The 13,376-nt window shown below is 41.3% G+C and overlaps 1 protein-coding gene across 1 annotated transcript in view; it reads right to left on the bottom strand.

Moving 5' to 3' along the window:
• The window catches only part of LOC306760686 (alpha-2-macroglobulin-like protein 1), a gene marked incomplete at both ends in the record, with an annotated part of 56,619 nt that extends 43,607 nt beyond the window's left edge, over nt 1–13,012 (bottom strand). Inside the window, 11 exons of the mRNA XM_079246651.1 lie at nt 126–253; nt 597–840; nt 962–1,123; nt 3,001–3,228; nt 5,643–5,932; nt 7,270–7,435; nt 7,591–7,704; nt 10,510–10,530; nt 11,985–12,037; nt 12,564–12,720; nt 12,848–13,012. Coding sequence (XP_079102777.1) covers nt 126–253; nt 597–840; nt 962–1,123; nt 3,001–3,228; nt 5,643–5,932; nt 7,270–7,435; nt 7,591–7,704; nt 10,510–10,530; nt 11,985–12,037; nt 12,564–12,720; nt 12,848–13,012 — 1,728 coding nt within the window. The remainder of the gene's footprint in view (nt 1–125; nt 254–596; nt 841–961; nt 1,124–3,000; nt 3,229–5,642; nt 5,933–7,269; nt 7,436–7,590; nt 7,705–10,509; nt 10,531–11,984; nt 12,038–12,563; nt 12,721–12,847) is intronic.
• Nucleotides 13,013–13,376: the final 364 nt, after the last annotated feature.

The raw sequence follows: 13,376 nt of genomic DNA, 5'->3' as shown, positions 1-13,376 counted from the left end.
TCTTAAAAGCTGTGTGCTAGGCCGACTCCCAAAACCACTCTACATCTTTCTTTAGGAGAGGGTAGAGAAGATGGCCCACAGTAGACAGGTTGGGAACATATTTCATATTTTGCCAGATAATTTACCGTCCCGAGGAATTTTTTGGGCTCGGTGACGTTGCATGGCTGAGGGCAGTTCTCTATTCCTGTAACTTTCTCTGGGTCGGGACAGACGTTGTCCTTGTTGATGATGTGTCCGAGGAAGCGAATCTTGTCTTGTCGGAATTAGCACTTGTGCACAATTGCTTTTGCAAAGGGCTGGTCGCGGATCCCCTTGTTTTCACCATGAATGAGGATGTCATCCATGTCCACTTCAGTACCCTCAAGAACTGCAAGAGTCTGCCATTTTCCTCTAAAAAATCTCTAGGGGCACTCGTCTATTTTAAATATTGTTGACACGTTATTTATTTCCAAGTCCACTGTCCATTTGTCTTTTTCTTTCAGTCTTATTATCAATTTCCCTAAGAAAAGATGTCTGCTCCTCTTCCTCTGTGATTTCTCTCATTGCCTTGGAGTGGCACATTTTCTTCCTGTGGCCTTGTTTGTAACACTTCTTACATTTGTTCTTCAGTGCGGGGCATTTCTTTATGTCCTGATGCTTGGGCTTAACGCATCTCCAGCAGTCCTCCATCTTGTGTATCCTGCCATTTGTGTCCTGGCGCCCTCTCTGACAACCCGGTCTGTCTACTCGAGGACCACTCTGCTGCTGTGCCATGTTCACCGCCATGACCTCCGATACATTGGACTGGAGATTGATATGCTTCTTGACCTCCTCCACCTGGCGAACTTGCTCCATCACTTCCTGGAGTGACAAATCTGCCTTAAGTTGGAACTTACGGGACAGCTCTTTATCCAGAATGCCCACAACTAGGCAATGCATGATGTGCTTGTCCCGCTTGCTATCAAACTACATGTGGATGTACTGCTTCGCAGTTTCCCTGGGCTGCTGCCCGCACAGATAGAAACATGCCCATGACGTTGGGAATAAAGTACTCGTCAAACTTCTGAAGTTCCATATTGTAGTTTTTCTTGTCATCTTCTCTCACAAATGTGAAAGAGCTATAGATCTTTTCTGCCTTTCTCCCCTTTGAATAGATGAGCAAATTCACGTGGACGTCGCCACCATCTTTGCTCAGTTTTGATGCGAGCTCATAGCAGGAAAGTCTGTTTCCCACTCAGTGGGCCGACCAAACTTAAACTCACTCAGGAGATTAAACTTTGCCATCCCAGTGGTGTCTCTGTAGTTCGTAGGTCACTTCTGACACCATGTAATGTCTGTTACTTCGGCTAACAAAACATAAAATATGAGGTGTCGACACAAGGATGCTTAGTGAATACTTTACTATTTAACAGCAGTGAAAATAAAGATTACACTCTGAATAGAGTAGCAGCCGCTACAGAGCAAACACCCATCAAACCAGGCAACCCCAACCACCATCCCACCCACAGCCCCCCCAGGACCAGAGACCAAGCCACCCCACCAGCAAAGCACCCGAGATCCCCACCCAGGAGAACACCACAGTCACCGGAGATCCCCAGCAAATCCCCAAACCCAGAGCAACGCAGTCACACTCCTCCCCCCACGCTAGGTTATGGAGATGATCACAGCAGCTAGAGGGAGTGAAATTATGCTAACTGATATTTTGAGGAGGCAGACATCGGGTCAATACTGATATGATCTAGTAAAAGTTTTCCAAACTGCTAAATGCACTGATTTTGTTTAGTTTACTAATTCACAAACAGAGTTTTCTTTGCAATACACAGGATAGAAAGGATTAAGTTTGCTGAACTAAACCTTGTGTCGCTGTCACCCAAGTCACCCTGTAGGTACTGCATGTGGTTTGCAGGGTTATTAGAATTTCTCAACAGGTGGGCAAGGCCACAAGGTGTGGTAGTAGCTGTCAATTGTGTTCTCAGTGCAATGTGAACCAATATTCTGAACTTCCTTTTGTCTTGTATAATGAGCTTTATGCAGAATGTATTGATTTTATAATATATTTTATAAAGTCTATAAAAAATTACCCTAACCCAAATTTGTTTAGGCCAATTAAAGGTCTCAGAAAGCTGTCCCAGCAATCATGAGGCAAGGTACATCCTGGACATTGCGCCAGTCCATCACAGCCAATTTGTTTAACGTTTAAAAAAATTCTCAATTTACCCGGTCAAATGTTTTTTCTGTATCTTAAGAAATTATTGTGGACTGCAGATTATGTAGGGTAAAATAATTTATTATTTTAATTAGTCTGTGCATGTTAGTATAAGAATATCAACCTTAGATAAAACCTGTTTGGTTTGGTCTGATTATTTTTAGATTTACATTTATTAATGAAATTGGACGGTAACTAGATGAGCGTGTGAGATCGTTTCCTGGTTTTAATAGTAGTGTAATGTTAGGTCATTTAATTTTTGAGGTTTTTTTTGTTTTTCCTTAATTTTTAAGATCCTAGTGTAAAAAGTGGGTGCCAACGTTGTCCAGAATTCTTAGTAGAATTCAGCTGGGTCACCATTTGGGGATTGAAGGTTTATTATTGGGCATATGCTGGAGAGCTTCATAGAGCTCACTATCCAAAACAATTTTGTTTTAACGTGTTAATTTTCGAACTGATGCTACTAAGAAATTGTTTGATCTTCTCATCTATTGTGTTTAGTTGTGATTTTTTTTTTTTTTATGTTTTATCAAGTTCTTTGAAAGTATTACTCATCTTGTCAGGGTCATGGCTGATATTCCCTACCTTGTTTGTTTCTAGTTGATTAGCCAGGAAGTTTCTAGATTTGTTGCCAAGTTCTCCAAGCCAAGTTTTTGCACCAACAATTGTGTTAAAATATTTACGTGTGTGTGAAGCTGAAGCTGCCTCTGTGAGTCCCACTGCTCATTTGCATGCATATTCAGCATGCTAGCTGAATAGGCAGAATAGGTCTATGTATTTAGTGTCCTCATACTGTGTATTTAGAAAACACTTACCAGATACATCATGTCCACTGTGCCCCGAGCCTCTTTAATCAAAGTATACTTGATGGAGATGTTCTCCTCTGTGTCACAGAGAAGTGGTTCTTTCTTTTTCTGTACCTCCACAGAGCTGAATGTTTTAGTGTTTGGAGAAGGAGGCAGCAGCTCAGATAGTGTATGATGTCCAGAGTCATAGAAACCCATTCCAGAGCCATAGTTCTCTTGTCTGGGTCTGTCGCTTATCTGGTTTAAAGCAAAAACACATAAATGGTGGTATATATGTGAGAAAATGTTGCAAAATAAGCTCAGCTTTTATTACAGTTTGGTTGAACTTTGGGTAGCAGCACAAAACGAAAAGGTTTACATATTGGTATCTTTTATCAGTTTCATATACTGCCAATCTTGTACCGCTACATTCTACTTACATAAAGGAGGATGTCTCCTCTTAATGAAGTTGTGTTTAATGTGAAAGCTGCCACACCATCACTGTCTGTTGTAAGATTCTGCAGAAGCCTGCGATATGTCAACTCATAATTCACAAACAGGTACAGCTGCATGTCAGGAATGGGTGTATTATTGTAATAAACAGCTTTGATCTGGAGAAAGCAAAGTAACAAAAACTGAGGATGAGACACATTTTCTAGTTTGCTGTAACTTGCTAGATAAATTAAAAGAGAAAAAGTTGGACTTACTTTTCCCTCCACATGTGATCTTCTGTTATAAGTATTTGGCGTTTCAATAAAGGAAAACTTCCCAATAACATGTGAAATACCAATTCTTTTGCCTTGTGGACGGGAAACACCTGAATATAAAAATCCTAAAGGTTACAGCAGTTGTGTCTGCCATGCTTTATTTATTCCCTCTGCATCTTTTCAACTCACTAAATCTCCATTTAAAGTGCAGACAAAAGCTAAAGCAGATGAAACAAAATAAGCTTACTTGTTCCCTCCTCTTCCACTGTGGCTCTGACATCAAGTACATTAGTCACTTGTTCTTGATCAGAGCTGGTGAAGATCGACATTTTAAAAGAAAAACTGCCACAGCCATTCCTGTCTGCCTAAAAACTCAATAAAATGAATAAACTGAAAACAAAGACATATTAAAAAATGTCAAAATAAACTGCATCAATTTTGGAGACTGTTGGTGTACCTTTGGCTCTTTGGACACATCTGTTGTCATGAATGGCAACTGAACATGTCAGTAATGTGGGTGAATTACATGACTTTGTTGACCCAACCCAAATACATAAATGTGAAAGAACAGAAGTGCTTAATGCTAAGAGAAGGTTATAGATTTATTTGGACACATATAATAACCCACCTCTGGGCCAAGACCTTATTGTGGTGGGGAGGTGTGTGTGTCCCAGTGATCATAGCAGCCATGTTGTCGGGGGTTTATGTCTGTTGTGGGGTCATCCATGATTGCCGAGGTGTTTATGGTATCCGGGTTGGTCAATGAGTTTGAAAACTCCAAGTTGGGATCTCTCATCTTTGGAGCTAAGATTGCCAAGATGGGTAAGGAGCTCCTGGCACACTGGTAAAACTGGTTTTAGAATACCGTATTTTCACGACCATAAGGCGCACATAAAAGTCTTTGATTTTCTTCAAAATGTGCAGCGCGCCCTATAGTGCAGTGCGCCCTTTGTGTGCGTGTTGTTGTTGTTGTTATAATCGGACGTAGTAGAGAACACCATGAAAACGTTAAAGGGTGAAGTGTGGGCGTTGATCGTATATAAAAGAACAGGTATGTGCGTTATGCAGAATATCTTTGTTTTAACAACCCTGAAAATGGCAAATAGACACGCTTATGAAGCACAGTTTAAACTGAAGGCCATCAACTACGCCAAGCAACATGGAAATCAAGCAGCCGAGAGAGAATTTAAGATTAATGAATCGATGGTTCGCAAGTGGAGGAAGATGGAAAGCTAAAAAGACACAGCTGAGTTTCCATGGACATAAGGCAAGGTGGCCCGAGTTGGAGGAAAGATTGGAGCAGTGGATAATCGAGCAAAGAACAAGTGGGAGAAGCGTTTTGACGGTAACTATTCGACTAAAAGCAGTAACGCTGGCAGAGGAAATGAAAATTTAACATTTCCAAGGAGGTCCGTCTTGGTCCTTTCGTTTCATGAAACAGTGCCATTTTTCCATCCGGACAAGGACTACAGTAGCGCAGCAACTTCCAGCGGATTATAATGAAAAGCTGGACATTTTCCGCTCTTATTGCAACAAACACATCGCCGACAAACACATCCAGCCCAACCACATCACTAACATGGACGAGGTGCCGCTCACCTTCGACATTCAGGTTGGTCACACTGTGGGGACCAGAAGGGGACCAGCACAGTAGCGATACGCACAACGGGGCACGAAAAGTCTTCTTTTACTGTTGTGCTTGGCTGCCATGCTAATGGACAGAAACTGCCGCCAATGGTGATTTTCAAGAGAAAGACTTTGCCTAAAGAGAAGTTTCCAGCAGGAGTCATCATTAAGGCAAATGTAAAGGGCTGGATGGATGAGGAAATGATGAAAGAATGGCTGAGGGAGGTGTATGTAAAGAGACCAGGTGGTTTTTTTCACGCATCACCATCGCTGTTGATCTGTGACTCCATGCGTGCCCATCTCACAGCCGATGTGAAAAAACAAGTGAAACAAATCAACTCCGAGCTTGCTGTCATTCCGGGAGGCCTGACGAAGGAACTCCAACCGCTGGACATCAGTGTGAACCGGCCGTTCAAAGTAAGGCTGCGAGCGGCGTGGGAGCGATGGATGACCGATGGAGACCACAGTTTCACTAAGAGTGGAAGGCAGCGCCGGGCGAGTTACGCCACAATTTGCGAATGGATTGTAGAGGCTTGGGCTAACGTGTCTGCTGGCACTGTTGTCCGCGTTTTCACAAAAGCCGGCATCATTTCGGAGGAGCTGCACGGCACAGAAAGTGCCTCTGACAGCTGTTCAATTCAGAAACAGAGGATGAGGACTTTGATGGGTTTGACTGATGACGATTACCGGTAAAAAAATGTGAGTACCAAACTCAGTTTTGGTCCCGGTCTATTTTTAAATACGCACACTTGTGTGCTTGTTTTATCCGTGTGTTTTACCATGCCCGCGACTATTGATGATTGATTGATGATTAAAAAATGTTAGTACTTTGTAATCAATACTTAAATAAAGCACAACCAAACTCAGTTTTGCTCCCGCTCTATTTTTAAAAAGGCATACTTGTATGCTTGTGTGCATTGAGAATGTTAAAGGGGGAAGTGTGGGCGTGGATTGTACCGGTATATAAAACCCTATGATCAGGTGCGCCTTATGTATGTGTTAAATACAGAAAGAGTGCACATAACTGAGACTGCGCCTTTTCGTACAGTGCGTCTTATGGTCGTGAAAATACGGTATATTCCAGTCCCACACTGAGGAAATCTCATGCTGAAGTGCTCATGCAAAACATGTATATGTATAGTCTGTATCTACTTACATGTCAGAAGAGATTTGAGGCTGTAATTATAGTCACTACACCTGTACTATCTTTGTGTCACATAGGCCAGTTTTGCAGGAATCTTCCATGTTGGCATAATATCTACAGGATGAGCTTTTAAAGGGTCGGCAAACCTCTGCTGTAACAGTTCCTGGGACAGGCTGTCCATTTGTGTACCTGACAACAAAGAAAAACTTTCATTTCCTGAATAGAGATTTTTTTTTACAATATCAGTTAGACAACTGTTGATAAAAACTTTAACAAGCATTTTAATTAGTTGTTTAGGGTCCAATTCCATCATTCCTTGCACTTTTTTTTAATCAAGTATTTGAGTGATTCATGTTTTTCTTTTAACAGGAGCCATGTGGATTTAGGGGTGGTGGAGGGGCTTAAAACAAAAGCCAGCCTGTTTGTTGGTGTAAATATTTCAGTAAGTAGCAGATGCAGAGATAGTGACAGCAAGCATGAAGCAGAAAGGAAGGAAAGAAACGTGCAGCTTAAACTGACCATCCGGCCTGCATGGTTATGTTTGATATGTAGCATGTGAGGCAGTTTATAGACTGAATTATATAGTGACGAATTAGTTCACAGCCATCATATTTATCCAAAAAGACATTTTTACTTACTTCGCACATACTTCAGTTTGAAATTGTTCTTGGCCAATACTCACTTCTTCATTTAGTTTTATTTCTACATCAAATTTGGGCAAAACTACAAAAAAAAAGGGAAAAAAGAAAAAATCCATTTAACATTTACACCTAAATAAGTAGATTAAACTGTCCAAGAACAAGCTAACAAAAACTAACTTACCGTATTTCTCCACTTTAAAGTAGTGGTATAAGTTACCTTTACCAGTTTTTACAATGATTTGGTAGGATCCCTCACGGGCCTCTGAGTTCAAGGGATAAGAAAGCTGTAAAATTTTACTGTTGGATGTTTTGTTCAGCCACTGTCCAATCCTGTTATATTGAGGATCCTGTCCAATGACAAATCGGAGGGAAACACGTCTGAGTTACATTAACAGGTCATATTTGCCATGCATTCCTAGCTTTCATTTGGCATTTAAGCCACTCACACTGATGAGAGGTAACATGTTGCTTGTGCAAGTTGCAGTATTGAAGATTGAGGCACTTGTGCAACAAAGAGCACAATTACAATGTCATTGGTGAACCAGTGGCAAATAGTTTTGAAGAGGACCTCTTTAACTTTGTCTGCAACTATCTGTGTCTTGTTGACTTTTCCTCCCTGTTGAACAGTGACAAACAGTCGTGCCTTAACAGTTGGCAACAGATTGATAAACTGTATTTAGTGGGCATTTCCGGAAATGCCCACTAAATACAATGTGACCAGCAGACTCACTTTGTCCCTATTTCAGAGTCCAGTTGCTGTGTACTGCCCTGGAAAGTGACGTCCAGTATCAAGCAGTTTGGCTGCAATATGCTGCAGCAAATATATATAGATAACAGTGCAGAATAGTAACATGCACTTTGCGTAAACAGTAAGTATATCCCAGTACATCTGGTGACAAAAATCATAGGAGCACTTTTATGCCAAGCTGTATTTAAATCTGCATTTTTTTTTTTTCTGCAGAATATTTTGAAATTTGCCTCAGAACCCATTAAATGTATTAATTCAATTCAGCTTAACCTGTTTAGTGCCTTTTTCACAACAAACTTATTTCAGGTCACTTTACAAACAGATTTATTCTTACCAACTCATAATAAACAGGCCTGTTAAGAAAAAACAGCAGATTGCATTGAGTCTTTATTTAAATGTAGTTCACCATCCTGAGCTGCACAAGGCAACAGTGGAAAGGCAACAACTCCCTTTTAACAGCGCCCTAATATATAGGCATTTTTTGCCCTTTTTTGGGGGTGCTGAAGCACCCCTACACTGAAGCAAAGCGTCCCCAAAATCTGAATTGTTTTTTTCTTTTAGTGTAGTTGTTTTATTTTTTAATAAAAAAAAAAAAACCAAACTATAAAAGTGTAGAAAGTATACATTAAAAAGTAATATTATAACCCCCCTCCTCTACCCACCATGATGGTATGATCTATTGAGCTATTGTCCTACCTTTCCCAACTCAGACAGGGAGAAATCTTCGCACTCTGCTGATAAATGTGCTGCCTGAGTTGTTGAACTGCGATAGTAGTGTAATCAGTGCTTTAAGTGGGCTGGTATGCACTGGTACGCAGTACCGGCACTTTTAAATTCTATCCCTTTGCGTACCGGGGCTATATTTTACAGTGTATGATGCATACTGGGACTTTTACCAACTTTCCTCAGCAACCTGTATACCCTCCTACAACTTCACCACATATTACAGCTAATATTTGATGATTTTAATTTTTTTTAAAAAGTCGCCTCAAAAGAAATGTAGTTAAGACCGGTTTAGACGCACAACTCTTGCTGTAACCCACAACGTCACGCCGCATGTCACGTTGTTCACTTGCTTCTGTGTTTACATTGTGGCTGTAATGTTAGCCTGCCTCAAATATATATATATATATATATATATATATCCCTCCCATCTCCCCAGGGTAGAGTGGGTGGCTGTTCATTTCTCAAGCTCGGGCTCTACCAGAGTCCTGGAAGCTTGAGGGTCATATGCAGTATCTTAGCTGTTCCTAGGACTGTGCTTTTCTGGACAGAGATGTCTGATGTTTCACCAGGTATCTGCTGGAGCTACTTCTCCAGTGTGGGGGACACAGCCCCCAGTGCTCCGATCACTACGGGAACTACAGTTGCTTTCACCCTCCAGGCCTTCTCCAGTTCTTCCTTGAGGCCTTGGTACTTCTCCAGTTTCTCATGCTCATTTTTCCTGATATTTCTATCATTGGGGATGGATACATCGATCCCTACGGCTTTCCTCTGCTGCTTATCCATCATCACTATGTCCGGTTGGTTGGCCACCACCATTTATCTGTCTGGATCAGGAAGTCCCAGAGGATCTTAGTCCTCTCATTCTCCACTACCTGGGGGGAGTTTACCACTGAGACTTAGGAGTCTCCTGTCCATATTCTGCACAGATGTTTGTGTACACTATGTCAGCTACTTGGTTATGGCGTCAGTATCTTGCACTCTGCTGTGAGGTGCTGAATTGTTTCAGGGGCTCATTTGCATAGTCTGCACCTGGGATCCTGCCTGGTATGGTAGTTCTGGGCATCTTTCGCTCTGGTGCTCAGGGCCTGCTCAAGTGCTGCCATGATTAGTGCTTTTGTGCTGTCCTTCAGTCAGCCCTCTCCAGACATTGATAGGATTTATTCATTCATTCATTCATTTTCCGAACCGCTTATTCCAATTCAGGGTCGCGGGGAAGCTGGAGCCTATCCCAGCCGGCTTTGGGCGACAGGCAGGGTACACCCTGGACAGCTCGCCAGTCCATCGCAGGGCTTGATAGGATTTAATTTTTTGTATATTGTTGTTGTACTCTATGAATCAATGCCCCTTAATGCTTTCTCCCAATCATGCCCTCCTCACTGTCATTTGGATACTGTATACTGTCTTATATTTGAATTAAAACGAATACATGTCAGTGTTTGTTTGTGGACATGCAGAAGAGTGATCTACAGACATTTCCACCATGGATTAGAAATTTGCTCAAATCAAAATAAACAAACATTTAACATTCAGGTTCTTTTGTTGCACAAATGCATTAATATAAGTAAAGTCCATAATTTGGTATGAATGAATAGTCTCAGAGACTGAAATTCCTCATTACGATTCCTCATTTGTTTAGATTGACAACTTAATGTTGTCAATCTAAATAAAATTGTATTTCTGAGTTAAACTGAAAAACAAATGTATTACTTTCAATATTGACTAAAATTTAGACTCCTGATGTTTAACCATATCCTTACTCAGTCTGTTAATTTTAAAATTGGGATAACCTGAATATTGTACATCGAAAAAGTCCATGACAAACTGTTAATGTTAGCATTAAAGACTTTTGCTGCTCCACAAACCCAGTGTTTCTTTTTATTTCACTTTAACTGATTCAGAGATTAATCTGCTAAATCTACAAGAAAATACAAAGGTTTATTATCTTACCGCAAGTTCAATGATGGTGTACTAAAAATGAAAAAAGAGAAACATATTTAGGACATGAAGTCATAAGTTGCATTCAACATAATCTTTCATGATTCAAAGATATTTTTATGTAATAAAATCAGAGGTTTTTACCACAAAAGACTTAACTTTCCATGGTATTTTCCCCAACATGACACACAAAGAAGTTTTTAATGGGATTTTCTTTGTAAACAGAGTATCTGTCCCTCCTTAGCCAGGCCTGTGGGTGGATCAAGGAGGTGAATACCTGGTTCAGACCATGGTTCATGGGGCCTTATTGGGTTCAGACTGAATGGGTAACAAGGGCCTCCCCTCTTCTGGACCCACCACCTGCAGGAGGGGCCATGGGGGTCAGAGGCATTGGCAGTTGGGTGGCAGCTGAGGGCAGGGACCCTGACCCCGGGGGACCCTTAGCAGCAGAAACCACCTCTGGAGATGTGGTAGAGACTGCCCAACCAGTCTACATGTGTTTTCTGAACTTGAAGAAGGCATTCAACTGTGTCACCCGGGTACTCCTGCCTGACAGTAAGTCAGATCAATTTCCAATGAATGTTGGACTCCACCAAGGCTGCCTTTTATCACCAATTCTGTTCATGACATTTATGGACACAATGTCTAGGCACAGCCAAGATGTTGAGAGGATCTGGTTTGGTGACGTCAGGATTGGGTCTCAACTCTTTGTAGATGATGTGGTTATGTTGGCCTCATCTGGCGGTGACCTCCAGCTCTCACTTGAGCAATTCGCAGCCAAGTTTGAAGCGGCTGGGATGAGGATCAGCACCTCCAAATTTGAACCCATGGTCCTCAGCTGGAAATGGGTGGAGAGTCCTCTCCAGGTAAGGAATAGGATCCTCCCCTAAGTGTCTTGTTTACAAGAGGAAAGGGTGGAGCGTAAGATTGACAGATGGATCGGCGCGCGACTGTAGTAATGCAGACTCTGCGCTGGTCTGTCTTGTTGAAGATGGAGCTGAGCCAAAAGGCAAAGCTCTTGATTTACTGTCAATTTGACCTCCCAAGACAAGAACCAAATTCTGCTTGAGAAGACATCCAGTGAAACCACCATACACGAGGGTATGTTCCTACCCTCGCGTATGGTATGAGTAGTGACCAAAACAACAAGATCACGAATTCAAATGGCTGAAATAAGTTCCCTCCCAATGGTGGCCAGGCTCTCTCTTAGAGTCCTCCTGTCTTCCTGCCTCCTGTATCTGGAAGGAGACCCTGGGGATGACCTAGAACATGCTGGAGAACCTGTATTTCTCATCTGGTCTGGGAAAGATGAGAAATGTTTGTGTCCCCAATATGATGAACGTAGAATTGAAGTTAAAGATCACATTAATGTGTAACTTCTGTTAAATTGCATCAGCTGCTGTGGACATTTCCTAAGTGAACTGTGTGATGCAACTGTAAACAGTCCAGTTATCAAACAAAGCATTTTTTTTACTTAATTTACTCACCAGCTGACTTGCAAGTCTGAACTTGCTGTCCAGTGAGATAACTCTGAAATGTACTGAGAAAAAATCAAGTATTTTATTGTTGACATTCGAAGTACAACAATCCTGAAGATCCTAGCAGGTAACAGGAACTAACATCCAAGTTTATTCTGTAAACAGAAACAATGTCTTTTGGTTTCCTGGTAGAAGGAAGTACCAAACAAATTAGCACTGTTGCCAGAGAATAAGCTACTAAAAACTTTATTATACAAATGGCGCAATTGATTTCACTTTTCATTACTTTAAATCTGAAATGACAGCACCAAATTTTTTTTTTTTGTTTGTTTGTTTATATTTAGCCCATCTTAAACCGAGTAATATATTATACAGGTGTCCTGGGAATAGGAGGTGACTTAGTAATTAAATACCATAGAACACTTCCTCTGGGAACTTTTATACAGAAAGCAAAACATAAAAACAGAACATAACCTGAGTCTTAAAACCTGAACAATCATGGCCCAAGTGTTTGTAAAAGAAATCTGCACATGGTGCATCATGTAGACAAATACCTATGAATATCGCAGATCATCAGTTAATAGTTACCTGTCTGTCCAGGGATGTAGATCGGTTTATCTGTTTGGACAAATGTTCCTGCTTCATAGACTTTGATCTCAACTTTCCTCACTTTTTTGGAGTAAAACGTTTCTCCTCGTACCTCCACCTGAAGATTCTGCACTTCTGCCTTTGTCACTAAAGGAACCTTTAGGAGGAAACACATATAAATTTGCAGAAAAGCCTTGAACTTTGGGAGTGGTTGATGTAAACAATCTCATCATTAGTTTTCTAAATAAAAGAACATTTTACTGAAAGATGCTCAAGGAGCTGACCTGAAACTTAATGCACTCGTGAAATGGTTCACTGGATGTCTTCTCAAGCAGAATTTGGTTCTTGTCTTGGGAGGTCAAATTGACAGTCATGACCAGAGTCTCGCTGGGCTTCAGGAGACTCACACAGAATCTGGTCTCGGCTCCAGCTTCAAGAACTGCTGGCATGGCCACCATATAACGTCTACATGCAGGCAGGTTATAGGAGTTACCTTGTTTGTTCTGACTCAGAAAAAACTCATCGCAGAATTAATCTAAACCAGTCATGTGAACAATTTTGCTTGTTTGCAAAGTACAAGAAAACTTACGGTTGAGCCAAGACTTGACCCACATAAATCCAGCAGAAGATCCACAGTGTCCATTTCCCCATCTGAATCCCAGGACGACTCATAACTGACTGCAATGACCCTCAGAGTCAGTGTCTCTTAAATAGCAGATAACAGAACATCCCCCCACTACCACCACACCGGGTCATACATAAATAATTTCTATGCATCACCATTTAGTCGTATACACTTATGAAACTGACTGT

Source organism: Telmatherina bonti (assembly GCF_933228915.1).
Source record: "Telmatherina bonti genome assembly, chromosome: 9".
NCBI lineage: Eukaryota > Metazoa > Chordata > Actinopteri > Atheriniformes > Telmatherinidae > Telmatherina > Telmatherina bonti.
The sequence above is the reverse complement of the archived record's forward strand: the minus strand, read 5'-3'. Positions and strand labels throughout refer to the sequence as shown.